Source organism: Pinus tabuliformis, chromosome 7, assembly GCF_031772625.1.
Source record: "Pinus tabuliformis cultivar Carrire ecotype Pingquan chromosome 7, CPIR1, whole genome shotgun sequence".
NCBI lineage: Eukaryota > Viridiplantae > Streptophyta > Pinopsida > Pinales > Pinaceae > Pinus > Pinus tabuliformis.
Genome location: NC_142293.1, coordinates 257,326,758 through 257,354,468, shown reverse-complemented (window position 1 = coordinate 257,354,468; position 27,711 = coordinate 257,326,758). Strand labels below are relative to the sequence as shown.

General features: G+C 37.8%; 1 protein-coding gene across 5 annotated transcripts in view; it reads right to left on the bottom strand.

The window, feature by feature from the left end:
• LOC149246828 (Pseudouridine synthase family protein) overlaps positions 1 to 26,622 on the bottom strand; it is a 362,779-nt gene extending 336,157 nt beyond the window's left edge. For 3 of the 5 annotated variants that reach the window (XR_016266560.1, XM_089458033.1, XM_089458032.1), the window contains exons 1-4: positions 26,394 to 26,622; positions 26,263 to 26,313; positions 13,982 to 14,068; positions 13,604 to 13,841 (exon numbers count right to left, since the gene is read on the bottom strand). Coding sequence is in view for 4 of the 5 variants with exons in the window: in XM_089458033.1 (XP_089314159.1) it covers positions 13,604 to 13,841; positions 13,982 to 14,068; positions 26,263 to 26,313; positions 26,394 to 26,480 (463 nt within the window). In the remaining variant the exon portion in view is untranslated. The remainder of the gene's footprint in view (positions 1 to 13,603; positions 13,842 to 13,981; positions 14,069 to 26,262; positions 26,314 to 26,393) is intronic. The other 2 variants (XM_089458031.1, XM_089458030.1) reach the window with 2 other exon arrangements.
• Positions 26,623 to 27,711: the final 1,089 nt, after the last annotated feature.

The following is a 27,711-nucleotide window of genomic DNA, read 5'->3' as shown; positions in this document are numbered from 1 at the left end:
ATTCATAAATGAAATTATCAGATTTCATGGAGTACCTAAGAAGATTATATCCGATAGAGATTCGCGATTCACTTCCAGATTCTGGACTTGCATGCAAACAGCCTTAGGTACTCAGCGAAATTTAAGCACTGCTTACCATCCTGAGACTGATGGGAAAACTAAAAGAGTAAATCAAGTACTTGAAGACATGTTGCGAATGTATGTGATGGATCAGCAATCACACTGGGAAAATTATTTACCCTTAGTCGAATTCGCATACAACAACAGTTACCACAGTTCGATTGGGATGCCTCCATTTGAAGCTTTATATGGCAGACCTTGCCGAACACCGTTAAGTTGGGACAGGTTAGAAGATCGAGTGATAATAGGACCAGAATTAATCCATGAAATGGAAGCGCAGGTCAGACAAATTAGACAACGATTAAAGGAAGCACAGGATAGACAAAAGAGTTATGCTGATGTTCACCGAATTGATAGGAGGTATGAAGTAGGGGATCAGGTCTTCATCCGCATCAAACCAAATAAAAGTACTATTCGATTCGGAAAAGGGACAAAGTTGTCACCCCGATTTATTGGACCGTTTAAAGTCGTGGAAAGAGTTGAACCTGTTGCCTATCGTCTTGCCCTGCCACCTCACCTGCATAGAATTCATAATGTATTTCATGTTTCTGTATTAAGACATTATATAGCTGATCTATCTCATAACCTCCAGTGGAAAGAATTGCAGGTATCGGACGAGGGAGTCATAACGGTCGAACCATTGCATATACTGGAACGTAGAGTTCGACAGCTAAGGAACCGCCTGGTGGACCAAGTTAAGGTCCAATGGTACAAGTATAGTCCTGGATCAGCAACTTGGGAAAATACAGAGGACATATGTCAGAGATACCCTAATTTATGTCCATTTTGAAGAACTTTACACTATGTTTAATATATATTTACTTCACTACAATCAGAGACTCAGAAACATTTTGAATGATTATGGATAAACATGAAATTTTGTGGCATAATATATGTTTAATTCTTGCTGGTACATGGATACCAAAACAATATATGTGGTTCATTTTACTAAATTATAGTTGTTGAAGTAAAGTTAAGATAGTTGAATAAATTTTCTTCTGATAGAAATTAAGATATTATAGATCTGATTTATTTATTTATGTCAATATGATCAATGGGATAGAAATCAGGAAATGAATACATTCTAGATGAACGTCAAAAGACATGCGTAGAATATGGCAAAATATGTTGTACTATAGTATCATAGATGAATTCATAAGGGAATAATATGTGAGTTATTTTGAATATACTGACGCACATTTTACGAATGCATGGATAAGCGTCTGATTGCAGGTAATAGACAGTTACCGGGATGACCACGTGATGACAGAACCTCAAAACAATTAAAGCTCCAAGTGATTCTATGATAGGGTATTAACCCTAGATCCTACTAGGAGGGGTGGAGGTGTTGCCCATCGTTTATCCTTCGAACCCTGGAGTCATGGGAGAACTGTGCGGATCACGCTCCCCTAGACGTGTGATGATGACTGCCGGATGCCTACTGGGAATCAGGTCGGTATAGCCAACGCTGTCACCTTAGAGTTTATGAATGGTCAGGTCAATAAAATTGACGCCATGGCATACTCCAGTAGAGGACGGATAGGATGGGAGCAAAAGAGATTAGGAAGGATGGGATGATTTTAGAATAGCTTGGGGACCTGGATAAAAAAAGTCATGTCCACTAAAACCTTAAACCTAAAACTCTAACTTCGGGACGAAGTTTTCAGAAGGGGGAGTGTATGTAACGGCCCATCTAAACTAATCCACTATATAAAGTTTTAAACTTTATAATAAAACAAATATGATGAATTTTAAATAATAAATATGTTTAAGTTTTATAAATATAAATTTAAACTTTATAACATATATAAATTAAACTTTATAAAATATATAAATTAAACCTTATAAAATATAAATTAAACTTTATAAAACTAAACTATATAATAAAAATACCAAAAATCAAAAGAAGGACCCTTATACAAAGGGGGCGCTTAAAACCACCTAGATATTTATAACAGAGCGCATATGACAGCAGGGAAAATATCTGAGAGCCGTAAATGCGTGGAAGGCGTGTCGGGACGAGGGAAGGCGGTGGTTGCAGGTAGGAGGGCGGCCACCGCCAGGCCTGCAGATAAAAACCGGAGGTCTGAACCGAGAGAGGGGGCGGGAACAATGGAGTTAGAAACCAGAAGGAGGAAATTCAGCAGGGAGAGAGGTCTACCATTGGAAGAGCTTTAATCCGTCTGAGGTTCTGGGCACGGGGGACAGTGGGCTTCTGTGAGAAGCTTGTTGGATTGAGCAGCGAGTCTCTGCTCAATCAAGCTGGGTGGAATTGGTCTCCCTGGGTAATTGGAGCAAAACAGCAGCAGCGTCATCAACTTCACGGGATCAAATAGCAGTTCAGGTAAGTGCAAATCAAATTTTTTATGGTTCCTGCTTTCAAGTTTATGATTACTACAGTTTATCCCCTTATATGATCCTTTTAATGATCTTCCTTCAATCTCATTTTTCCTTCAATAGATCTTCAAGCTGCCTTTTTCTTCTTCTTCACCTTAGCTCTGATACAATGTTGGAAAATCGAGAAGGCAGAAAGATTATCTTGTTGATAATTACTTGTGATTTCTTTGAGTTATTATTGTTTTTCTTATGTTCTTCTTTTATCTTAGTTCATCAAGCAATTACCAAAACCAAAACACGAAGATCAAGGACACTAGATGTAGGCGCACAGCCAGGGCAAAACCCCTATATAAGGGAAAACCCAGTCAAGAACTCTTCCTTCAGTAATTCAAATGAGATAGACCAAGACCCTAGACCAACAAACCTTCCTCCTCCACCAAGTCAGCCTTCCAAGATGATTTAGTAGTCTCTTCTTATCCAGTAGCTTCAACCCAACAACAATCTAGAAATTTCGGCTTCTCAACAACAGAACTTCGACCCAGCTTCAGGACTACAGTTTCAATCTAGCAATTTCAATAGCTTTAGCCTAGCAGCTTCACAACTTCGACCTTGATGCAACAGCTTCACAGCTTCGACCTTGATGTAGCTTCGGAATTTCATTGCACATGAGAGTGAGAGAGAGAGACCGAAAAACTTCGATTCCAACTTCCTTCTTGAACTTCGCACCTTTTATGCTTCCCAGCTACTTCAATTCGAACTTGTGTGTTATGTCCTCCAAAGTTGTTGCTTATATATAGTCATCTTAGGTGATCGAATTCTTCTAATGAGGCCAAGTTGTCCTTCCTTGAGGCTAACTTGGTGGAGGAGACCTAATTGACCTAATTTACATTAAAATATTTTTTTTGTTGACAAATAATTCCCAAAAAGGGTTCTTTACATTGTGACATGGACAAGGACACTTAACATAAACCTTAGAAGTCTTCAATAGAGACTTTGACCTAGAAAAAAACAATTGACCCAAGCATGAAACCCATGCTTTAATGAGTCAATTTATCTAATAATAAAATTTAGTTTTCTATCTTTTGACAAATACATTTCAAATATAATTATGAAGACTGGCACTAGTTACATTCTTCAACACAGCTATATCAAAACACTTCCGAGCAGCGGAAGATGTTCCTACAGGAGAAGCTGAGGAGCATTAGGATGATGAAGGGTGAAGGCATAGACTCCTTTCTAACCAGGATTCAGGAGGTCCGAAATCAGCTTGCAGCCATTGGAGAGGCACCTCAACCAACAGAACTTGTACGTTTGGCACTGAACAGTGTCTTAGAGGAGTGGCAAGTGTTTGTCCAAAGTATCTTGGGCAAAGACACATTGCCTAGATGGGACAGGATGTGGTTCAACTTACAACAGGAGGAGTTGAGGTGTGCTCTATTGAAGAGTACCATCAGCGGAAGCAGCAACAAGGGCATGAAGAGTGAAAAGGAGAATTTGGCCCGAGCATCGAAGGGTCCCAGCCAGGGACAGGAGTAGAAAAAGAAGAAGGACCTATATAAGGTCAAGTGCTTCAGGTGTGGCGATTTTTGCCACTACAGTACCCAATGTCCTCTCAGGAAGAAGGACAAGCAGGAGAAGCAGGACCCGGGCAGCAGGGTTCGCAGAGATAGACAAGTTGTCCTCTAGGCTGGAGGAAGATTTCGCTATGTTTGCAGTTATACCTCCAAGAGAGAGGTGGGGCGATATGGAGTTATAGTCCCAGAGTTGCAGAGTTTGGGCAGGGTCCATTGAGGTGTCCTCCTCATGGATCATTACCTTGTTACAGGGGCCCAAAGTATTCAATAGCAGGATGGATCAGTGCCAGTCATACAGTCAATTACCCAAGTGACAGTTGCCGAATAGTAGCACTCAGGTGCTGAGGAGCATAGTGCAGTGTTGGCAACAGTGCAGAGTGGCACAATGCAGAGCCAGCAACAACGCAGTTTCTTCAATAGACAGTGCAAGTGCTAGTAGCAGTCAGATGCTCAGGAAACAAATGCAGCAGACACACTAGATTCAGTATTTAGGATGTTTCTCAGTTGTGTTTGTTGCAGTTGCATGAACAACAGATGAGAGGGAGTTGCAATGCAAATGCAAATTTGGCAGCAGTATAGCAGGGTTAGCAACAGCACAGTTGCAGCATCAAAGTTGCGCAGTGGTTGGTGGGTAGTAGCAGGCTGTCACAGTGGCCAGACATCAGCAGCGTAACAGAGGGTGGTACAGAGATAGGGTGTTGTAGCCAAATGTGCAGCACTAGAGAGAACACCTTCCTCACTAAGAGGGAGTGTTATTTTTTGTAGCATCGGAGGTGTTCTAGTCTCAAAACTTTGTGGAGAGGCTAAAACACAAGAGTTCTCCATAACCCAAAAATTGTTTATGGAAATTCCACCTAGAAGTGTCTCAATTAGATTATTAGCTTATTTTTTAATATTTCCTAAGTCTAAACTTAGGAAATCGGGTTAATTAATCAAAATTAATTGAGATAAGGTGTGAATCATCTAGAAACTCACACGGATCGACTCTGATATGATCTTAGCCCTTGATTAAGTTTTAATCTTGGTCATTGGAGTCCCAACAGAAGATTATAAGAAGAAGTTGATGGGTAGATGGAGAACACACACACTTGAGATCGATTTCCTTGGAGAGTTCGATTTTCCAGAGAGAAATAGTAGTTGTCGAAAGAGTTCGAGCTTCAGAAGGGAAGCAGAGACAGAGAGGAGCAGGGATAGTGAAGTTGGAGGAAGATTTTCTAGATTCGGTGAGTACTTTACAGAGAGGCCGAGATTTTCTCCAAAAGGATGCGTAGAGACAGCATAGAAGCCTCAAAAAGGGCAATTTGATTTTGCTGGAGGTGAAGAAGTTTTCAATTCCAGAGGTCCGAAAAGGTTCCAAACAGTCGGAGAAGCGTTTTCCCAGTCAGCAGTAGGCGGGACGGTTAGATTTGCAATTGATTCAAGCAGCGCCAGAGTGACGCAGACCCTGCGCAGGCCAAGTTAGATGGCTAGCCTTTCAGAGCTCAAACAGTGTCGGGATTGCTCGAAGTGAGGGTAATTTCCCTCGGATAATTTTTGCCAGTATTTTCTCTGCAGGATTGCCAGTTTTCGGCATCCAAATTGTACTCAGATTATTTCACTATTGCATAATAATAAAAACCCTCAACTGTTGCACCGTTTTCCCAAGTTGGGTTTTTCAAGGGACTTTAGTCCAAAAATAATTGTCAATTTTTATGTGTGCGCTAGAATATTTCTCAATTTCCAACACTATTATTTTCCGCAGTATTTTTGTGAAGATTGCAGTGTGTTTATTTCGTTGATGTCGTAGCAATAAACTACTAATTTAATTAACAGTTAGAAGAAATAATTTCAATCGCTGCAATAAAATTTCATAGCGAAATTTTCTCAGGTGCAGTATAATTTTGTAGCATGAAATTTTCACATTACCAAGTTATGTGGGACTGTGTTATAGATGCAAGAAAGGGCTTCAAAGACCCTAGTGTGCATGACTTGAGGGGAGCTCTTTTGCAAAAAACAAGATTTGTTCCATTGATGAGTATTTGGCTGAGTATAGAGAGTCATGGCTCAAAACAGGTTGTTCCATCATGTCAGATGAATGGACCGATGGAAAGAACCACACAATCACTAATTTCCTTGTTTCTTGCCCTCAAGGAACCATGTTTTTGAGATCAGTTGATGCATCTGATAAGGTGAAGGATGCAAACCTTCTATTTGATCTTTTGGATGAGATTATTCAAGAACTGGGGAGCAAAATGTTGTGTAAGTCATCACATATAATGCCTCAAACTATGTTCTTGCTAGAAAGATGCTATAGTCCAAATATAAGACCATATTTTGAATTCCATGTGTTGCACATTGCATAGACCTCATGCTTGAGGACATAGGCGAACTGAAGTGGGTAAAAAACACTATAGAGCATGCCATGTGCATCACAAAATACATCTACAACCACTCATGGGTATTGAGCCTGTTGACCACTACGTGTCAACGACCCATAGCGATACACCCCCTTTTTTCACAAAAGGGATAGCGATTGGTCAACGTGTCGGTGTCATTCGACTATCATCATCAGCCTGATCATGTTATATTGTAAACCCTTTCTGCATGTGTAAATTGTAAATAATCTTAGCAGATCCGTGTCGTGTATGTGATTGCCTAGGTAAACCTAATTTTTTTATGACGATCTACATTCCGGAAGGTTTTTTGTCTCACCGATCCATGATCGGCAGAGTTTTCCTTCAGCCTTACCCCAAAGCCGGAATGGATTTTGTCACCAAAATGTTAGGGGAGTCCTAGTGTGCTAGATTGAGTCTATGTAAAAGTGATTTGGGAATAATCCTAACTATTTGGTTAGGTTATTTTATTACAAATTGTTTGATCTACTGGATTATATTTGTGTCGCAGAAATGGGTAGTCTGTGAGGGTCTTGGTCAAATGGGTTTCCCCCTTGAGATGTAAAAAATGTAAAAAATCATGATGTAAAATGTCTTGGGGTTAAAAAAATAATTTATCCCCTCATAGGTTCTGTAGCGACGTATTTATAAATATAGAGAACACAAGAATAATAGCAGGCATACGATGCATGCATATGATAGCTACATATGCATGTGTCGCATACACCGCACTAGTATTTATATACTAAATTAGCTATAAGTATTAAATATCATGACACTTCTTCAAATAGAAGTTCTATTCATCCATCAACACCCATATTGCTTAATGTATCATGATTAATGGGTAGATACTAAATTTAAAATGTATAATGTAAACATAACAATAAAAGGATAGATGTTAAAAATTAAGCTAAATCCTAAAAGATGGTTATATAATTATATATTTTAGATTATTAATAAATTATAATAATAATATAATAAAGTAATTAAAAGTAAGGTACTTAGTATAACCTTATGATCTTTATATTAAAAGAAATATATTTATTAAACCATAAAAGAAATATATTTATTAAATCATAAAAGAAATATATTTTATTAAATCATAAAGAAATATAATTTATTAAATCATAAAAGAAATATATATACATGACCATAAAAGATATATATATGATACGTGACATGGAAGGGTGTCACCAAGAGGCTAAGCAGTGGGCAGTGGGCTGCTGGTGGAAGAGCGGCCACCGCCAAGAAACGAGATATAAACCACCGAGAAGAATTTTGGAAGGGGGCCGGGAAGAAGGAAAAGAACAGAGGAAGGGGAAACTGAAGAAGGGAGGACATCCATAAACTGGAGTTACCAACAAGAAGAGCGCGGATTGTTCTGAGGTTTCTGGGCACGGGGGAACAGTCTGCTTCAACTAAGAAGCTTACTGGACTGAGTAGCGAGGTTCTCCTCAATTTGGCTGGGTGGATTCGGTCTTTTGGTAACCGAAGCAGGGTAGCTGGAGGCATCATCAACCGCAAGTGCACAGGTAGGTACTCTCAGCAGTTCTGTTAGTTAATTTTGTAAAATTTCAGGAAAATAATTACAGGCTCATGATAAAAACCCCTTTACTGTATTTACATTGGCTTTACGATCCTTATAGGTCCTAGGTCCTAGGTAAATTTAAATTTTCCAGAGGTAAAATTCGTGGGTCCTTTAAAAAATTAAATCTTAACTGGTCCAAGGACTAAGGTTAGTTGATTATTTTGCTGAATTTTATGTCTTAAGTCCTTGGGGTTAAGTCAAAGTCAAAGTGTTGAGGAAATAAATGCAAAATTTTAATTTTGAATATATTAAAATGCATTTAATTGGAAAATTCGAAATTTCCTCAATATTTAAAATTTCGACGGATGAGATTAAAAGAAATTTTAATCCTCATCAATGGTCGAGATCGCTTTGACAAGGATCACTCGAACTAACCGTTGGGAAATTTATCTTTAAATAGAGGGTCATTTTGTCAGTCAAATTCATCCGATCTTTTGATCGTGTACTAAGCAAAAAGCTCTCTTATAATATTTTTATGAGCAATAAAGAAAGACTTTGGGGTTAATTTCTGCTGGTGTTACTCTTCATGGAAATGTTGTAAGATATATTATTTTCATGCGTAATTTCTTTTTTGCCATTAATAATAGCTTCTGAAGAGCGATTTGAGTACAGGTATCTTGCTCAGTCGCTGGGGTTCGAATGATAATTTAAGTTTTGAATATAATAGTAGGTATCTCTATTAGATCTGAATTTTATTATTGTTTTCCCGCTCTATGTTGACGGCTGAACTGAGTTTTGCAGGAAATCCTTGATTATTAGATCATCGGGCATTTGGGGAAGTTCTCGGCTGAACCAGCCCACTTCGGATCCGTGTTTTCGGAAGAGCCAGTTTGAATTTGATCTTGGGCTTATCATAAGATATTTTTATGGGTGATGCATGAAGGGTTTTGAGCTTAGTACCTCCTCTAAAATTTAAAAAAAATTAATTTTTCTGTGCTAAATCGTTAGATCTAGTTGTTGAAAGCCTCAGATCATCAGATCTGGGAGCGGAGTCGGACTCACACTCCCTAGATCTGATAGATCTGTCATTTATGTACATAGATCTGTAATTAATTTTAGTTTTTTGACTTTGGTTTTCAACGTTTTAGTGTTTTTTGGGTCATTGTGTATATCGTTTGGGTGTTTTTTGTTGTATTGCAGCTGCAGATTTGAAGCTGAAAGTTGTGCATAGTCCAGATCTAGGCCCTGGAGGGTAAAATCTAGATCTCTGGAGGTCCATCAGCATCATTTTTTGCAGGGAATTTATTTATTTTCAGATCTGGAAATTTCATAAGGGTTTCAAAGAAATCTGAAGCAGGGCGATTTAAAAATTTAAATTAAGATTTCTGGAAAAAAAATTTAGAGGTCCTGTTGGAAGTTCTGGGACACCATTTTACAGGTTGATTCACTGCTTGGTTTCGGGGTTTATTGTGTATTTCGAATTTTTTTTCTAGAAACCCTTCTTCTGTTGTGCATAAACTTCAGCCTACAGTTCCATTGCTCATTATAGCTTTAACCTGTTGTCCAACCTCACACAGTTCTCTTTCTGCGTCCATCCCACCTGCAAAAGCAAAATCGAAAAACGCCTTCATCTCCGCAGCTCCCAAGCACTGCGTGCTCTCCCATAGATGCCATCGAGTCTGCAATTATTGGCCCTCACTCACATATTCTCAGATCTTTATCACCTGCACCTAACCCTCAGTCTCCACGCTGCCTACTCCAAACCTTATGCGTTGTCCAGCTGCCATCCCTCCATTGATTTACCATAAAACCACACAGCCCATTGCCATCCCCTCAAGCTCTCTGCTCCTGCGGCTCCCTCTAGCACTCAGTCTTCTCCCTCATTGCACGCAATCTGCATCGTTTCTCCTCCTCATTCTCCCACGCAGTCTTCAACCTACATTCAAATCCGAATTCCTCTTCCCCCATCCTTTATCCTCTTTGCCTGCGTCTTTCCCTCACGCAGCTTCACCTTCCCTCCTTTGCTGCATCCATTCCAGCTCCACGCAATCACTTTCTCCTTGCCCTCGTCAGCCTACAGCATTTTTTCATTGTGATTCCCAACTCTCCTCGACCCTCAGCTCTTCCGCAGCATTTACCTGCAAGGAAATCGCAGTCTTCCCTGTCTTTCGAAATCCTCCAGAGTCCATATGCCTCCCCTCTCTGCGTATCCATTACTCGCGCTATTGCTGGCCTGCGTTTACATTCCTCTCGTCCAGATCTGCACCCCTCCGCTCATAACCCTCGCTGCCATTGAGCTTCCTTCCGTCGATTTTTTCTTCAGCCCGCAAACCTACACACAACAGCAAATTCGTCTTTTTTTTAATGGTGTTTGGTTTACGTTTAGTTCTCTCTTTTATTTATTTCCAATTTCATTTAGTTTAGGGTTTAGGTAGATTGCGATTTTTAGTTAGGTTTTACACATAGGTTCTTTAATTTATGAATTCAGTTTTGTTTACAATTACAAAAATAAAAAACCTTAAGAAATCTAAAACATCAAAAAATTTAAAAAAAAAAATCGATTTTGGGTTTCTTTTCATTTTATTTGATTTGTATATAGTTAGGTTAGCTTATGTCATTTAATGAAAAAGTCTAAAAAATAAAAAAATCTAAATTTCTAAAATTAAAAATCTTAAACATTTAAAAAAAAAAATTCAAAATATAAAAATTCTAAACATTTAAAAAATTTCTAAAAAAAAAAATTCTGTGATTAAGGATTTAAATTAAGGGGTTTTTTCACTTAAATGTTAAAAATTTTAATGTGGCCTTGGCCCATTAAAATTTCGATTTTTGACCCGTTGATTAATTTTAAATTCCTTGGTGTCTCTGATGTTAAACACTAAATCTTAAATTCTCATGATTTCTCTATTGTCAAGTGCGACAAATGTTTTAAATTATATTGGCTACAAGAGAAAATTTATTAAATCTAGATCTTGGGCAGTTAATGAAAATCATTTAAAATCTAGAATATTTTGCGTGATACAGTGTTGGGCATTTATGTGGATTATTGTCACTTGTCATCACATATTGAAAATCATCCTGGATAATTTGCTTTATTGATGGTTAATTCAAATATCGAAGGCACTGGTCTTTAATTTTTTCTATCTTCTGGTCGTGTCTTGTTTACGTCGGCGTTTAATCTATTTATCTGAATTAATCAGGATTCAATTCATCAAGTTATCCATCATTAAAATCTCCTAGAGTCTGTTTCTCACAGGCTATCCTCATCTATTCACCTAGGGACTACCCCCCTTGACTTGTCTAGGAAAGAGTCTAAATGGAGTGAGTAAGGATTTAAGAATGACAGCCCTTACTCTGAGCGTTGTCACGCTGCCTAAACATTCTGTGCGACAACAGAGCCTAATGAGGAAAAACATTGGGGGCAACGAGCTTGTTAGGCCTGCAATTACGAGATTTGTGACTCACTTCCTTATGTTGCAATGTCTCAATTCTCAACAAAAAAAACTTACAGAAAATATTTTCTTTTGATGAATGGATTTCATCTCAGTGGACTTGTAGACAAGATGGCAAAGACACCAAAAAGAAAGTTTTTGACAATTATTTTTGGAAAAAGTTTGCAGAGCTTATGAAAATTACTGAGCCCCTTCTTAAGGTTCTAGAAATGGTGGATAGGGAAAAATTGGCCATGGGCTACATCTATGAGGCTATGGATCAGGCAAAGGAGCAAATACGGGCAGCTTACAAGGATAAATTAGCTAAATATGGACGTATTTATGAGATCATTGATAACAGATGGAACAATCAAGTCTATCATCCAATACATGCAGCTAGGTATTTTTTGAACCCAAAGTATCATTATAAAGCTTGGCTAGGAGATCTGTAGGTTGGGGAGGTCAGCGATGGATTGTATAATTGCTTGGAACGCGTGGTCCCTAACCATTCTGACCAGTTGGAAATACAGAGAAAACTTACTTGTTTTAGTATGGCAGCAGGTACCCTGGGCAAAAATTTGGCATAGATGGCAAGACATGTGGATTAACCAAGTAAGCAATTTCAATTTGTTTTTCTTTGAAAGTTCAACTGTTTACAAATTTACAATTCAAACTGTCTATAAATACTTGTAAATAAGTAATGAAATGAACTAAGTTACTAATTAATGTATTTTTCTTTGCAACACATTGGTGGGAGTCATTTGGCGGCCAATGTCCTCAATTGCAAAAGTTTGCAGTTAGATTCCTTAGCCAAATTTGTAGTGCTTCAAGTTGTGGGCGCAATTGGTCTGTTTTTTAGCGCATACACACAAAGGAGAGAAATTGTTTGGAACAAAAACGGTTAAATGATCTTGTCTTTGCGCAATACAACCTTCGACTAAGGCGCAACCAATTGGTGAACATAAGACCTGATCTAGATCCCATTGTGTTGGATGATATTGATCCAACATCAAAATGGGTGGAGGAGACTGAAGATCCTGAGTTTGATGTTGATTTTGATATTGACATGGCGTTAGAGGGGGTTGATCCCAATGCAAATCAGGTATGCCATCGGAACCAGAATTAGTAGCTGAATCAAGCAAAGGCAAACAACCAATAGAAGGCACTAGCCATGCAGCTCGACCAACTCGTGCTTCCATCAAGTCTAGTTTTATTGTTATTGATGCTACTACTGAGGTTGCAGATGAGGTTGAGGCAACCTCAAACTCTAATCTAGATGATGTTTATATAGCTCTTGTTGATGATCCTGTGTCTAGTAGTGGTGATGAGTTTACTCATTATGAAGAATGATCATGTTGATCACTGGTATGTACCTGTAGACTTGTAGTCTTGTAGTAGGCCAATGGCCCCATAGCTTGTAGCATTGTTTTTGGACTTTATAGGCCATTTAGTTGCTTCTGTATTTTGTCGATGATATGTATTGCACTCGGAGCCATTTTGATATATTCACCTTTACATGATATATAGATGAGCAAAATTTACATATTTTGTCTCTATTAGTTTGGAATCATGCTTTTAAATCTTAAAATTATAGTTTTTTTCATTAAAAATTAATTATTTCGTGTATTTTTTTTAAATTGGTTCATTGAGATTTGACCAATCCCAGTTTAACCGGTTCCGGTTTGAAACCCGGTTTATTAGGTGGACCAGTTCCTGTTTGAAACCCGGTTTATTAAGTGGACCGGTTCCGGTTTTGAATAGTATGCAATGAACAAAGTCAAAGGCATAAAAACAAATAAACATGATTCCATAAGAACATCATTTTGTTTGTTATGCTTTGAGGACAAAGCATTCCTTAAAAGAAGGTGGAAATGTTATAAACATAATAATATAATAAATGATAGATTAATTAATTAATGAAAAGATGTGTCTTATCAAAAAGACATGTCCATTAGTATGAAAAGGCACCCCGCCTAGGTATTTATAACAGGGGGAGGGGAGGGGGGTCATTGTAATATCGTCATTCTATCAATCATTTATCAATAAATACATTTATATATTTATAAATAATTCTGTCTTCAAATACAAACAGGAATTGTTTGTTACAAACCACTATTGAAGAAAACTACACTGTTGTATTAGAGGCAAGTGTTCAGTATTTGTATTTGAATTGAATGACCAATATTCACAAGCCCATGTTTCAAAGACAAAAATCAAAAGTGGAATTGAATACAAGCCAACCTCTTTTCAGTTTTTCCTTTTGCTTCTTACTCTTGTGACCAATGCGTCCATCAGATGCTTCACCATTATTGCAATTTAGCTGAAAGTTATCTAGCTTTGTTTGTTGAAATACAGTGCCTGGATCTCTCAAATGTTCATTTATAACATTGACTTCGTCCAAAGTATTTTCCTTCTCCATTTCATGATCTCTGTCTACATCAGTTGTTACCTTTACAACCGCATTACCAACCACAACACTCTGCATATTTAGTGAAACTGAGTTTGAAATGCCTTCCATAGAAGTGCCTTGGATGGCTACATATTCATTATCATCTATACTTAATGTTGAGAATTGTATTTGGTAGGCTCAAACATATGAACTCCTGTACTATTTTCTACCTGTGTTATTTTATGAGGCTGTCCCATTCTAGGAGATACAATGTTTCCATCCTGATGACCTTGGTTAGTTTCACTCTCATCATGTATCTGCATCACAACAAAAAAAGTGAATAACAGTAAGCCAATCTGCCTAGGTAATTGAGGTCTCAATTCCTCATTCAGCTAGCAGCTCCTTATTTGAACTGCAGCTTGCATAGTGTGCATGCAAAATTAGCTTTCATTAACCACCAATTAGAAAATAGAACTACTAATTCTAAAGGGTAAAAATGTAATTATCATTAAATGTGAAATTGTCAAAAGATGGGGATTGATATATTTATATGCCTAGCATAAAACTACAAAGCAATGTCTTACTGTATTTGTGCGATGTGTAATTACGAATTGATGAGTGGGGACTGGTGTCAACATTTTTGCCACCCAAATTCCCACTCATCAGTCAGTCAGAACATACTGTATAGAGACATGCAGAAGTTGCAGAGTTGGCCATTCTTTGTGAGTCTTACAGTCCCCAATAAAGTTCATATGATGATCCTTTGTGACTATCTTCTTTAGTAAAAATGAGCATACTTCATTTTTGTCGCCACTATATGTGATTATAATTCATGTGTTTGCAAAAAATTATTGTGTATTTGTACTATCTTCTTTGCTCTTTCCATGACTTTCAAATATTGTAACTTGAGGAATTACTGAAGATTTGTTGTGCTTGTGCATGAACAATTTCCATAGATCACATGCAATAGTAACAAAGAAACCATAGGGCATAAAATAACTTTATCAATATTAGCACAAGAATGACCAGGATTCCATTACAAAATCAAAACAATAACAGTCCAAAGATGGAAAGTTCCTCTCTGTTCAACGGGACAACATCCATGTAACAATAATCATACCAAAACAACAACATCAACTCCTGTTTGTATGTCAAACCCGATTCTGTATTTTCTGAACTAAATTATCAGGATCTGGAGACAGATCCACCAGATTTCTGAAGAGACAGGATCCAGATATGATGAGAAACAGCAAGTACAAAAATAATACTAATATTTTTTTAATCTTAAAAAACATTTTCAAAGTTACGAATCAAAACCAATTGTCAACCACAACATCACTACATTAGAACTATAAGCTGTAACTTATTAAGAGATAATTTATAAATCTAAAGACTGAAATCCTGATGCATCATGCTTCATAAAAAAATCACAAATAGCAAAAACAAAAATGAAGGCCTCATCCATGATCACTCTACTAATATGATAATGTAAAGTTAGGCGGTGACACTCTATACAATCATGAAGTTCTACACCACCTTTGTTGTATTTCACATTATGAGATCTAGTTTTTATAATAAGCGTGTATTAGATCCTATTTTGCCTTCTCCTAGCCTATCTCTTGATGAGATGTCGGTGTGAGAGCAAATGATGTGCTATCATTCAAGTATTATATATTTGTGTCAATGGAATTAGCAACCATCTGTGTAGAATATGACTTGAAGCCTTTTCCACGGAGTTTTTGTGTCTCTTGTCTCATCTTGTCTTGTGTTGTATTTCTTAACATGATATCAGAGCTCATTTAGTCTTAAGTGCCTGATAGCTCCTCATTGTAGTGCTCCATGAGTATCTCAAAACTTTGAACATGTCTTAGTGTTGTATTCGCTCACCAATCCCATAGGAACTCGGATGATAAGAAAACTCTCTAATTCTCTAAAGAGAACTGTTATGTAAATCTGGTAGTTCAATAGCTCTCTTGTTTTGAGATCGATATGTTGTAGATCTGAGTAAATCTGAGAAGCCATTGAAGAACCAGCACAGGAAATGCATGCAATCCGAGGGGTAGACATCATTGAAGTGGAAACTCGCTGATTTTGGAGTACCTACTAGTAACATTTAGATTTCTCTTTCAATATTTATCAGTTTTTTGATGATTTCAATTGCGTTGGAAACTAGATTCAAAATTGCACCAAAGGGTATTTTTGTATTTTTAATGTTCATATTTGTTTTTAAGATATCCATCCCATAAGAAATGGATTTTCTGCAATCACAGGGTATGCAGCCACTAATACGCAGATTGCAGCCATTGTACAGAACCAAATTAATCATATAGTATGGTATTGGAAAAGTTTTTCGCAGATCTATCAAAAGTTTATATGCATATAGTATGGTATTGGAAAAGTTTTTCACTGATCTATCAAAAGTTTATACTATGATTGAGATAGTCTTCTTCACCTAGTTCTTTTCAAGTTTTTGTTTCAAGTTTTCTATTGTAAAGTATATCATGGTTGGAATCATTAGAAGCATGATAGGATGCATTATGTTAGGAGATGGCATCATAGAAGCATACAATTGAAAGCAAGAGCTCATGACATCATCATAAAGAAGCATGAAAGACAGTTGAAATAGAAGGATGTAGCTCTTGGGAACCTCATTAGAAGCATAAAGTCGTCTAGTATAGAGCTCATTATACATCATTCAAAAGGAGCATTTGCAGGATGAGGACGATCAAGATCCTCCGTTGGAATCTTCATTGGAAGGTTCACCTTCTGGAAGAAACAAGTGTCTCGCTGGGAATTCCAACTTGTATAATTTTCATGGGATGATGGCATGATGTTAAAAGAAGTGAAGCAGGTCAAGGGATTGAAATTCTTTCAATCAAAAAAGTTGTTGAAAGAAGTCTAGATGACCAAAAGAAAGAGATGAGGTGTGTATGCTTGTACTTGATAAAATAGAGGTCATGTCATATGGTTGCAGATATCATGAATTAGTGCTCTACCTCAAGAATATGATCAAAAGAAAGGATCTCCTCTTGTGAAAGGATGTGTAAAGGCATGGTTCACACATTGACTAGATGAAATCAACATAATATGTCATCATATGAAATACAAGGTGGTTGACAAAGTCGAAGGAACTATGATTGGAAGTTCCTGGGAGGAAATGTGTGAATAAAGAAAGGAAAAGATCATGAAAAATGCAACTATGGAGATGGAAATCAACATCCAAGAACTAGAAGATTTGACTATGATATCTCCATGGGAAAGATATGAGACCCTGATAAATTCTGAAAAAAGAAAGAGACCCTTGACATTGTATATCTTTTTGGAGATGTGTCAATATATATGCAAGATGCTAATGCAAGCAAGGAGATTTCATGATGAAAAACCATCACAAAGGTAGTTTTGATTTAATGTTCATTTTCTATTTTTTAACAATATCTGGATGGGCTAATGCAAGGCTACCAAAGGAAGAGTTGTAGATGTCATCTACAACTAACACTCATGTGGTAGGATGAAAGATCCTAAAGGAAACATGAGTGAAGAAGGTAGCAAGGTATGAAGGAAAGGCCAGATATGGACTAATGGATCACTTTCCAATGAAAGAAAGGATGACATGACTAACATGATTCATGAATGAAAGTGATGGATGGTCGATGCCCTACGAAGAAGTCCCAAAAAGATGAAGACTCCTGAATAAATAAAAAGAAGTTCATGACATTGAAAGTAGGAACTCTTCAAGCAGTTGGTTGTCGCATCATCTCCACCTAAAGAGGGAGCTTGGTCAAGTCCCTAATTAAGAGGACATTGGGTTCATTCCTTCACTGGAATGGGCATATCCTCCCTAATTGAGAGGGAGAGATAGACACATCATTCTTGTCTTCACCTGGGAAGATAGAATGGAGGATTGGGTAAGCATCTGGCATCCGATACTCTTTGAGGATGTGGTAAGGCATCCAAGATAAGAGTAGTCGTAGAGGACCGATATTCTTTGAGGATTGGGAATCCAAGATAAGAATAGTCCTAGTGGAACATACTCTGAGAGAACTCGGGTGGGGTATGTTCTGAGAGAGACAATGATGAGGGTGTCTATAAATCATTGGTCTCGCCAACATTGTGCTTTGATCTTGTGGAGAGATAGAGTTGTTAGTCAAGGCCTTGCTATGTGACAATGCTGGATGATATGATGCTATACAGATGGGTTACCAATCCGACTCTTCTTATGAGAATTCTTCAGATTGAGAATGTCCAAGTACCTTGTATGGATTATGAATACCTCCCTAGTTAAGAGGGAGTGTTGAAATATGTAACTAGGTTCGGTTTTCATAATTGCATATGTAATCGTGATTTTATGTATTTAATGAAAAGAGAAAAATAAATTTATTATTTGTATTCTTGAGGCATGGGTTTCATGCTCAAGGGATATTTATTTTTAGGTCAAGCAACCATTGAGTGCTTCTAGGTTTGTCATAAAGTCAATTGAGTCATTGTCATGTATTGAAGACCCATTTGGGCATGTTACACTTTGTAAAGAAAAAATTATTGAGTCAAAAGACCCTCCAAGACCTCATCATGGCACAAAGATCAAGTCGGCCTACCTAAAGGGACAAGCCGGCCTACCAAAAGGGACAAGTCGACCTCAAGATAGCAATTCGTACCCCTCACAAACCTATAAATAAGAAGGAATTCGACCTCATTTGAACACTCACTCAAGCAAGTTCGATCTCCTCAAGATAGAAACTGGAAAAGGACGAAGAAGAAGAAGAAGATCAAGATCAAAGTTTTTGGGCCTCTCTCTCTCTTTTGTTAGGGTTTCTACAGTTTTTGGGCTAGACGAAATTTTGAAGTTGCATCGAAGTTGTGAAGCTGCAAGGTTGAAGTTGTGAAGCTGCAAGGTCGAAGTTGTGAAGCTGCCTCTAGATCGAAGTTGTGAAACTGCAAGGTCGAAGTTGTGAAGCTGCCTCTAGATCAAAGTTGTGAAGTTGTTAAGGTCGAAGCTGCTAAAGCTGCATCAAGGTCGAAGCTGTGAAGCTGCCTCTAGATCGAAGTTGTGAAGTTGTTAGGTCGAAGCTGCTGAAGCCGCATCAAGGTCGAAGCTGTGAAGCTGCCTCTAGATCGAAGTTGTGAAGTTGTTAGGTCGAAGCTGTGAAGCTGCCTCTAGATCGAAGTTGTGACGTTGTTAGGTCAAAGTTGTTGAAGCTGCTAAGTCGAAGTTGCAAAAATTGTTGTTGGGGTCGAAGTTGTTGGAGAAGTTGTTGGAAGGTCGAAGTTTGTTGCTGGAAGCTGTGTAAGGAAAGCTCATCAAGAAGGAAGGATGACTTGGTCTTGGAGGGTCTTGGTCAAGGGTCATAGGTCTTGGAATTCATCAATTGAAGTTCTATAAGAAGAGAAGGGTTCTGGTGGGTTTTCCTCTCAGTTGGAGAGGTTTTTGTTGAGAAATCTAGGGCATCAATTGTTAGATGATTTATCTACTTATGATAATTGCTTGTGATAGTCTTTTTACTTCTCTTCCTAGGTTATTATTATGTTCTTTTCATCAAGACAATTACCAAATCATGAACAATAAAAAGACACAATATATAGGCTTGTCAGCCAAGGCCAAAACCTCTCACTCCTTGAGAGGAAAACCCAAACGAAATTCTTCTTATAGAGCCTTCAATTGATGAATACCAAGACCATGACAAAGACCCTTGACACTAGAGTCCTCCCAAGACCAAGTCACTAGCCTCCTCTTCAATGTTGCCCTTCCTCTTCCTCTTCTCGGCTTCCTTCAGATTCTCGGCCTCTTCTTGTAGGTCTGCAACCCTACAACGTAAACTCTAGATGACTTTCGCTCCTTGAAGAGTCTCCTTAGGAGAGAGAATCGTTACACTTCTATTCGGCTTCTTCTAGCAAAATCTTCCACCCAAACAAAATCACCTCAATGTGGCTGCAATCCTTCGACCTCCTCTTGACACCTTCGGATTTGCTACCTTCGCACGTGAGAGGGTAAACTAGCCCAAAACAGTCCACAACAATCTTCACTATCCTTCCTTCTTCCTTAGCTGATGTAGAGGCTTCCTCTAGTATGTTTCTCACACTTCATTTTAGACTTGCTTCCCGAATTGCTTATCTCCAAATGAGGCTGAGTATGGGTATATATGCTTGTTTGTCCATGTCCATTAGGCTGACATGATCTTTCTCAAATCATCCTTAAATTGTAAGCCGACTTGAAGGTGAGGGCTAGTGACAAGGTCTTGAAAGGTTACTTACAAAGACAAGTATGACTCCTTACAATGTGTAACATGCCTTCATTACATGACAATGACTCTTTTTACTTCTATGACTAGATGACAATATCCCTGAGGGCTCTCAATGGGAGCCTCAACTAAAAATAAAATCTCATGCTCATGAAACCCATGATGCAAGCATTACAATAATTGTATTTTTCTTCTTTACATATCTTACATATAATCACAATTACATGTCATTATGAAGACCGAACCTAGTTACACTTTTCAACAGTTTTGGCCCTGGTTGATCGCCTAAATCTTGTGTCCTATTGTCTCATTGTTCTTTATGATTTAGTAGTTGTTTGATGATAGAGAACACTAATAATAATAAGAAAAGAAGAAATTAATCAAGTAAAGTAAAAATACATCACAAGCAGTTATCAAAGTATGAGAAATCACCTACACTTGTTGCCCCAAAGATTTCTCAACAATTCACCCCTTCCAGGGGCTGAAATTTGATACCCTGTCCAACCTGTCTTCATGTCTCAAACTGAACAATGATGCCATCTACACAAATTAACCATGGCCACAAAACCCAACTGCAAAATTTAAAAATTTAATGAAGTAATTATGTTGTTGCAAACCCTCGTGATCTCAAATCTCTCTTTCAAAGGCTTCTAGAGTGTTCTCATACCATGTTAAATTTCTAATACCAACCAAATTTCTTTTCTCGCGGCAAATTAATTTATCCCCAACAATTTATTTATTTACCCAAATAAACATTGATTTACCAAAAAATAAAATCACTGGTATTTTAACTTCTAGAATTAAAAATATGCAACGAAAATAAACCAAAGAGATCAATCACACATTGTAAAATTAATTAACCCACAATCGGTCCTCCATCATTCCATTATCTAGAACATCGGGGTTTTTCGACCCACAAAGATACAAGGAAAAATACAAATCCGGAACTTGCAACTTGGCTCCCTCAAAATGAATTCAGCCCAGGTAAATCAACCTCAAGGAAATTTTCCTCTGGATGAAATCGGCCTAAAGAACTCGTCCTCTAACAATTCAATTTGCGCCCTACCACTAATGCGCATTGAGAAAAATCTAGCACTCCAGCAACTCCGCCTCCTCCAAATAAATACAATCTCTCTCCGGCAACCCATCCATGCATTCTACTTCTCCTTCTCTACACACTGGTCCACTGAGCCACTCGCACTATAGAGAAAATCGCTCTCTTCATGATGACTCGCTCACATAACTTGTGCTTTTCGTCTTTTGTCTTCATCTCCTCGCTGAGCTCCAAATCCCTAAACCCCAATCTCCCTTTTAGAACCATCTTGGAGATCAATGGTTGAGATTATTTCTAAGTCACTTAAATAATTAAATTATTTATTCTTAGAAAATAACTGAATAGTCCACAATAATTAATTTACTTTAATTATTGTACTTTTCCTATGTTAGACTTAGGAAATAAGACATAAATCACTAGAAGAGACAAATAATGTCTTCCACATGTTAAGACACGAAGCCGATGTAGAAGACCTTTCGAAGCTACTCACATAAACAAGAACGAGGCCTTGTTAACAAATGGAGACCACTTTATGGCACCCTAGTTGGATCTTAGGACCCCACAAGAGATTTTGAGATGAATTTGAGGGTCAACCCTCAAATTTTGGATATTAAAGGCATCTACACCTTCTTGGACACCTCATCACCCTTGCATGACATTTGGAGCACTTATGATGGATGACATCAGCTTTTTAGAGGCTATGGCTCACACGTGTGGGCATATTGGGCATGTATTGATGATAGCTAAGGGGTTGGTTTGTAACCTAAGGTTAATTTGCAATCAAACTTGTTTTAGGGGCTTTGTAAACTAAAATTAGGAATCCTAATCCTCATATAAATAGAAAATAGGCTCCTCTCATTTGTTCATCATCACTTGTGACACTTTCGACCCTCTTAGAGAAACTCGGCCTAGTTGATTTGTGACTTGAATTTTGTGGAGATGTGATCTATGGTGGATTTTTGTTGATGGAGCTATTTCTTAGCTTTGCAAATGTCATTTTAGAGCAATAAAGGACGGGTTCATGCATTCTATTTTGTAAGTATAACTTGTATTTGATAAATATTTGTTATTTTTGTGGCTATTGTATGGAATGGTTGATTATTTAGGGTTTCTATGTGCAAATTTATGGTTGGAAATTATTGTATGGACTCTTGATGATAGTATTGCATGCATTACCCACTTAAAGATTGTGAATGACAATCCATGGGTGAACCTTTAAACTAGCTTTAGCCATTGATTTTGCTCCCTCATAAAAGTGATAGTTAGGGTTTGAAACCTAGGGCTTATGCTCCTTTGCCAAGGTTTAGCAATCTTTAACATCCCATAGACTCCATCACCCAAGTTCAAGGTACTGGCCTTTTTTTGCATGGTTGATCATCTTGAATTTCGTCTTTTCCCCCTTCTTAACCTCATTTTTCGTCTCTTAAGGAAAGTCACTAGCTAGGGCTAAGGCTCCTTCCTCAACTATGGCTTAAGGTGTTCCTTGGTAGAGAGATTGAACACGTGGAGGTGAGGTATCTGCTTCAAAATCAAGTCAACCCCATGGCTAATTTCTCTATTTTAGGTCAAACATCCCTTGCCCTAGGTAGACTTTGCCCTAGAAAAGCCCTAGTTTGCCCTAGGATTTAACTTGGGGCTTATTGAAGGCTTCTTGCTCCATACACTAAAGGAATACATTGATTGGAAGCCTTTTGTTGGCCTTTTGATCTTATGTTGGTCTATTCACCTTGTCATTTCTCAAGCCCAAGGCCTATTGGAGGATGTGAATTGCCCTATTGTACTAGTTGAGCCTTGTTCTTAAGTGGATGTGTTTGGTTAGTGAAGCATCATGCTTCATTATATATTAGTCATTCAATTGGCTTCTTTTTTACTCGGTAGAGCTTATGGGTTGAGCTCCGCAAAAACTAGCTTAGCTTTTACCTCACTTGCTTCTCCGCAACTAGCTTTTGCGCTCTACATTCCCAAAATGTATTCTTACTGTGAGTAATAAGTTAAGAGTATGGCATCTATGGATCCCTAATAAATATGCTTGGTAAGTTGTTGTCCTCCTTAAGCCTATTTTTCCACCTTGTTCCTTGTACTTGATAGAACCTTTAGGTGACCTAACGTAGGGAAGCCTCCCTAGTGGTGAAAGTCCACAAAAAGCAGGAGGTAGTCGTTGTGGTGACAGTGGGCCACACCTCATATTGTTGTCCCTTGGTCTAGCACTTGTCTTGTGAACCACCCTCACAAGTCCTGCTAGATTTTGAGGCAACAATGCTTATAATAAATTAGCACATATTGTCATAGAATCGCCAATAATCATCTAAAAGGGAGAACCATCCAACAAGATACCCTCCCCAAGCAGTTCACTACATTAGTGCTCCATAGCACATAATATAGATTAGGCTAGCTAGTGCGCATTCATCTCCAAGTGTGACAATGATCCTAAGAGAATTCGACCTCCCTCTATTTATACGAGGGTAACCAAGTCCATCAAGTGGGTGCAATCCCAATCTAGGGGTGTCCTATTAGTTGAGGCACATATGCTCTCAAGGCAACATCTAGCTCAAGAGGGTAGCATCCAAGGTCCTAGATGAAGGTGAGAGAATCATCAATTGTGCTCAAGCATCTTAAGTTCAACGCTCCACTAAAAGTGTCCAAGGTCCTCTATCAAAGTGTCCAGTGTAATCGTCAAGTAGAGTTGGACGTCCTCTCTCAAGTGCAAGAGAAGCATCATATAATCCCTAAAGGGATGGTAGTTGTACATGGGAACAAAGATCTAACATACTCACATAATCAAGTGAGATCAACATCATAAGTGCAGGAACTATAACAGTATCAAAGTGGCCATATTTAATGTTAAAGGCATCAAAGTACTCCATAGAAGCGTCATCTTCAAATGTCTTCCTAGTTTATGATTTGAAACAAGTTAGTTTTCTTAGGTATGGGAGGGTTATCACAAGGCCCTATGAGATGCTTCCAACCCTAAGGGGAGTAATAGTTTCTAGGCCAACCCATCAATCAGTAGATGTAAGCGATGAATGACATGATATGGGGTTTACTTCATGGAGGATGCCATTGTCTTGTAGTTGTAAGATATGAAATTCGCAACATTCTTGAGCATTGTAATGTTGAGAGGGAACATCCACCTTATTAAGCCATCTATGGTTGGAGATTGTATATGTGGCATTAGTCTGATGATTTGAGGAGGGTATCCACCTTATTGAGCCATCGACGGTTGGAGTTTGTACATGTGGCGTTAGTCCCACGATTTGAGGTGGGTGTCCACCTTATTGAGCCATCTATGGCTAGAGGTTGTACATGTCACATTAGTCTGCTGCATAATGTATTATATCATTTTGCTTACTTGTCCTCTCAAGTTAGTTGGGGGATATGAATAGTTTATCATTTCCAAGATTAGATCTAGAGTTAGTTATTGATTATTATTTTATTCGTGAAGTACTTGAGCTAAAACTCTATAAATAAGAAGCTCCTCCACTTGTAATGGTTTTTGGAAATGCACATAAAATTCACAATAAAATTTATCTTGTTACTTGTTCAACCTATAGTGGAATGACTATGCTTCTTTGTTGAACATGTAGCAGATGTTCTTGGTACATTGGTGACTAACATTGCAAATTTGTGGATGCCAAAATCAACTCAAGGAGCGATAGAGAAGCAATCATGCTACACTGGAAGAGGTTATGTGTGATGGTCCCTACTCCTTAACTTCTTTGTTCCTTTGTTATTAAGATTAAAAAAAAAAAATATGTTTTTGATGTCTTGAAAATTATTGAATTAGTTGGAATCTTTAGGCAAAGCCACCCTTGTACTGTCTTTAAAGTGGATCCCCCTTGTAGACCCTTTACTCCTTCAAATTTGGGCACTTTGCTTGCTGAATTTAAGGCTGTTGTAGCATGTGTTTTGCAGCTCAACCAACTCCTAGATCGTCATAAGAGCAGCCCTCTAAATAAGCTTGCTTGACCCCATAACCCAAAATAAAGACGAAGCACTGATCTTCCCTTTCAACCACCTCAAAATACATTTAAAAACATAAATTGTTTATGCTTTTTACAATCTGAAAATTACAGCTCTGAAACATGAAATCCAGATTGCTTTTGAAGTCATTTGAGCCCCAATTTGATATCTTAAAACTCTACTTGAAGTTTGTAAAAGCAAATCCCAGATTTTTGGCATAAAAACCTATTTGATTTGTTTAAATTTCCCTGTTTATATTTCTGTTTTGTACCTCACCGAAAGGCTAATTGAATATGATTACAAATCTGGAATACCTGAAAGTGTTATTTAAAACCTTATATCAGAATTATTCTTAGCTCCTTTCCTCCCCTTCTACCAACAACATTTTGAGCTTAGATTCCCTTAGGGATTCCCCTCTTGAGCTAGGCCAAAACTAGCCTAGAGAGAAAGATAAAGGCTACTGAGGTGACAGTGGGTAGTTCATCTAAGTCACCCTTGAGGTTTCACAATTGTGCTTCGGGACTTTTGCACCAAGTGAGAATCCAAGAGGTAACAGGCTCTACCTTCATGTTAAATGTATAGTTTATATTCACTCAAATTAACCTATGGCTTGTGCTTAACCTCGTCTGTTGAATTCCGTCTCTGTTTGTTTTTGGTTGATAAATGATGTGAGCTCTACTCTTCCGCTTAGAGAAGTGGGCTCTACTTTCGAGTTAGATAGAATACACGTTCTATGAAATTCACCTGTAACTTGTGTCTAGCCTCGTCTGTTCAGCCGCATTCATGAGCCATCAAGGCTGCGCAGACTTTCACCCTTCTAGTTGTTTTTGGTTGGCATTGAAGTGAGCTCTGCCCTTCAGCTTAGAGAAATGGATTCTACCTTCGGGTTAGATAGAGTGTTAGCCAGTCAAACTGACCATGACTTGTGCCTCGCCTCGTCTGTTCAGCCGCACCCTTGAGCCATCAAGGTTGCGGAGACTTTCACCAAATCACAGATGCGGTAGTTAAGTCCGTTAACATGACAACATGTCTTCCTGAAGTTTGAATCTTTCCGACCACTGAATGTGCTTTGATTTAACCATTTGAATGCAACCCCGTTGACTACTTTCGAGCCTGAACGAACCTATGTTAATTTAACCTATAGAGCCATATCATTTATCTACACAGAAATGCTGGACCGAATCCCGAGCGGAGCAAACTCAAATAGCATTTGTAACAAGCACCCAATTTATCCCAAAAAAACCCAAAATTCTTGAAATCTGACCTGTTGGGCGTTACTTAAACTTAAGAGTCTTGCATTCTCAAGCTCCAGGACCTGCATTTTCAAAATTGGAAATTAAACTAGCGTAAAAGACAGAAGTAATCTGATTTGTGATCGATTAGGAAATAAAATACCTGAATCCGCTTCTTGAGGGAATCCACTTGACATTGTAAGTCTCTGATAAGCTTGTACGCTGCATGTAGTTCTTCGCCTCCATCCATCCTGAAGATTAAATTTCGATGAAGCTAAAAACCTTTTCAAACAAATAACTTCATCGAGAGTACCCAAATTCTCGTTGATACTACAGAGCTGAGAATATTTTTCGTTCAATGAAATGCCGCCTTTCTCAATCAAATGGTTCATTTAATTATTAATCTCAATAAAACACTTCCATTAAATACTTATTTAGGGGCCTTTTTATAGCACAAGGTTATAGTCTGCATTTTATTTTATTTGAAAAAAATATGCATTTTAAATATGTGTGAATAAATTAAATAAAATACATAAATCGTTGGATACGTTTATTTCAAAAAAAATAAGCATTTTGAAAAGTGAGTTTTGATGATTTAAATATGTACGAATAAATTAAAATAAAATAAATAGGTCCTTATATAGAGATATTTTTATTATTTTTATTAAATTAATGAGAAAAAGTAATTTTTTATTGTATTTTGATGGTTTTCCCTTGGTTAACGTAGATTTAGAAGTTTGGAAAAAAAAAAACAATGTTTACCATCAAAATGTTATGAACTTAACATTTAGTAAGCTAAATCACGTAACCATAATAATGTTTTAAAAAAATAATAATACTTTGTGCTTTATCATGTTATTAGGTTAGCATTAAGGCGGTAGCAAAGTATCATTCTTATGTAGGATGCTAATCATTCTTGTCTTTAAGGAGATAACAATGTAGCTTTCCCATGTTAGGAAATTAATCATCCTTGTCATTGAGGTTTAGTTCCCAAACTATAATTATTAGCACTATTTTAGGAGAATTTGTTATCACACAAACTTGCACTTGTTGAGATAAAGTTCAAGTGTGATTCAAGTGAAACTCAAGAGGGGGGCATTGTCACTTCACCAAATCTCTTCTTACTTCGAGCTAGTTATCCTCCGACTTAAGGGGGATTTCCGTAGGTTAAGATTGTTAGGAGATAATGCAATAAAGCTCAAGGTGGTATCAAGAGTAAATCCATCAAAATGGTTTCGGTAAATTTTAGTGTGTGAAAGTTAATGGGAGGACCAGATACTAGTGTCTTTTCATTAGAGATGTGGGGTCAATTAGGCCTCCCTTGAGAAGGTATGAATGGACTAAGGGTGATCACTAGGGTTGTCCACTCCTAACCCCTGTAGATCCTCCTATTAATTTTTAAAAGCTCAAAAATAACTTCAAGAGAAGGTTCTCCACTGTAACTCTTCATAGGATTTAAATATTAGGATCTATGCAAGAAT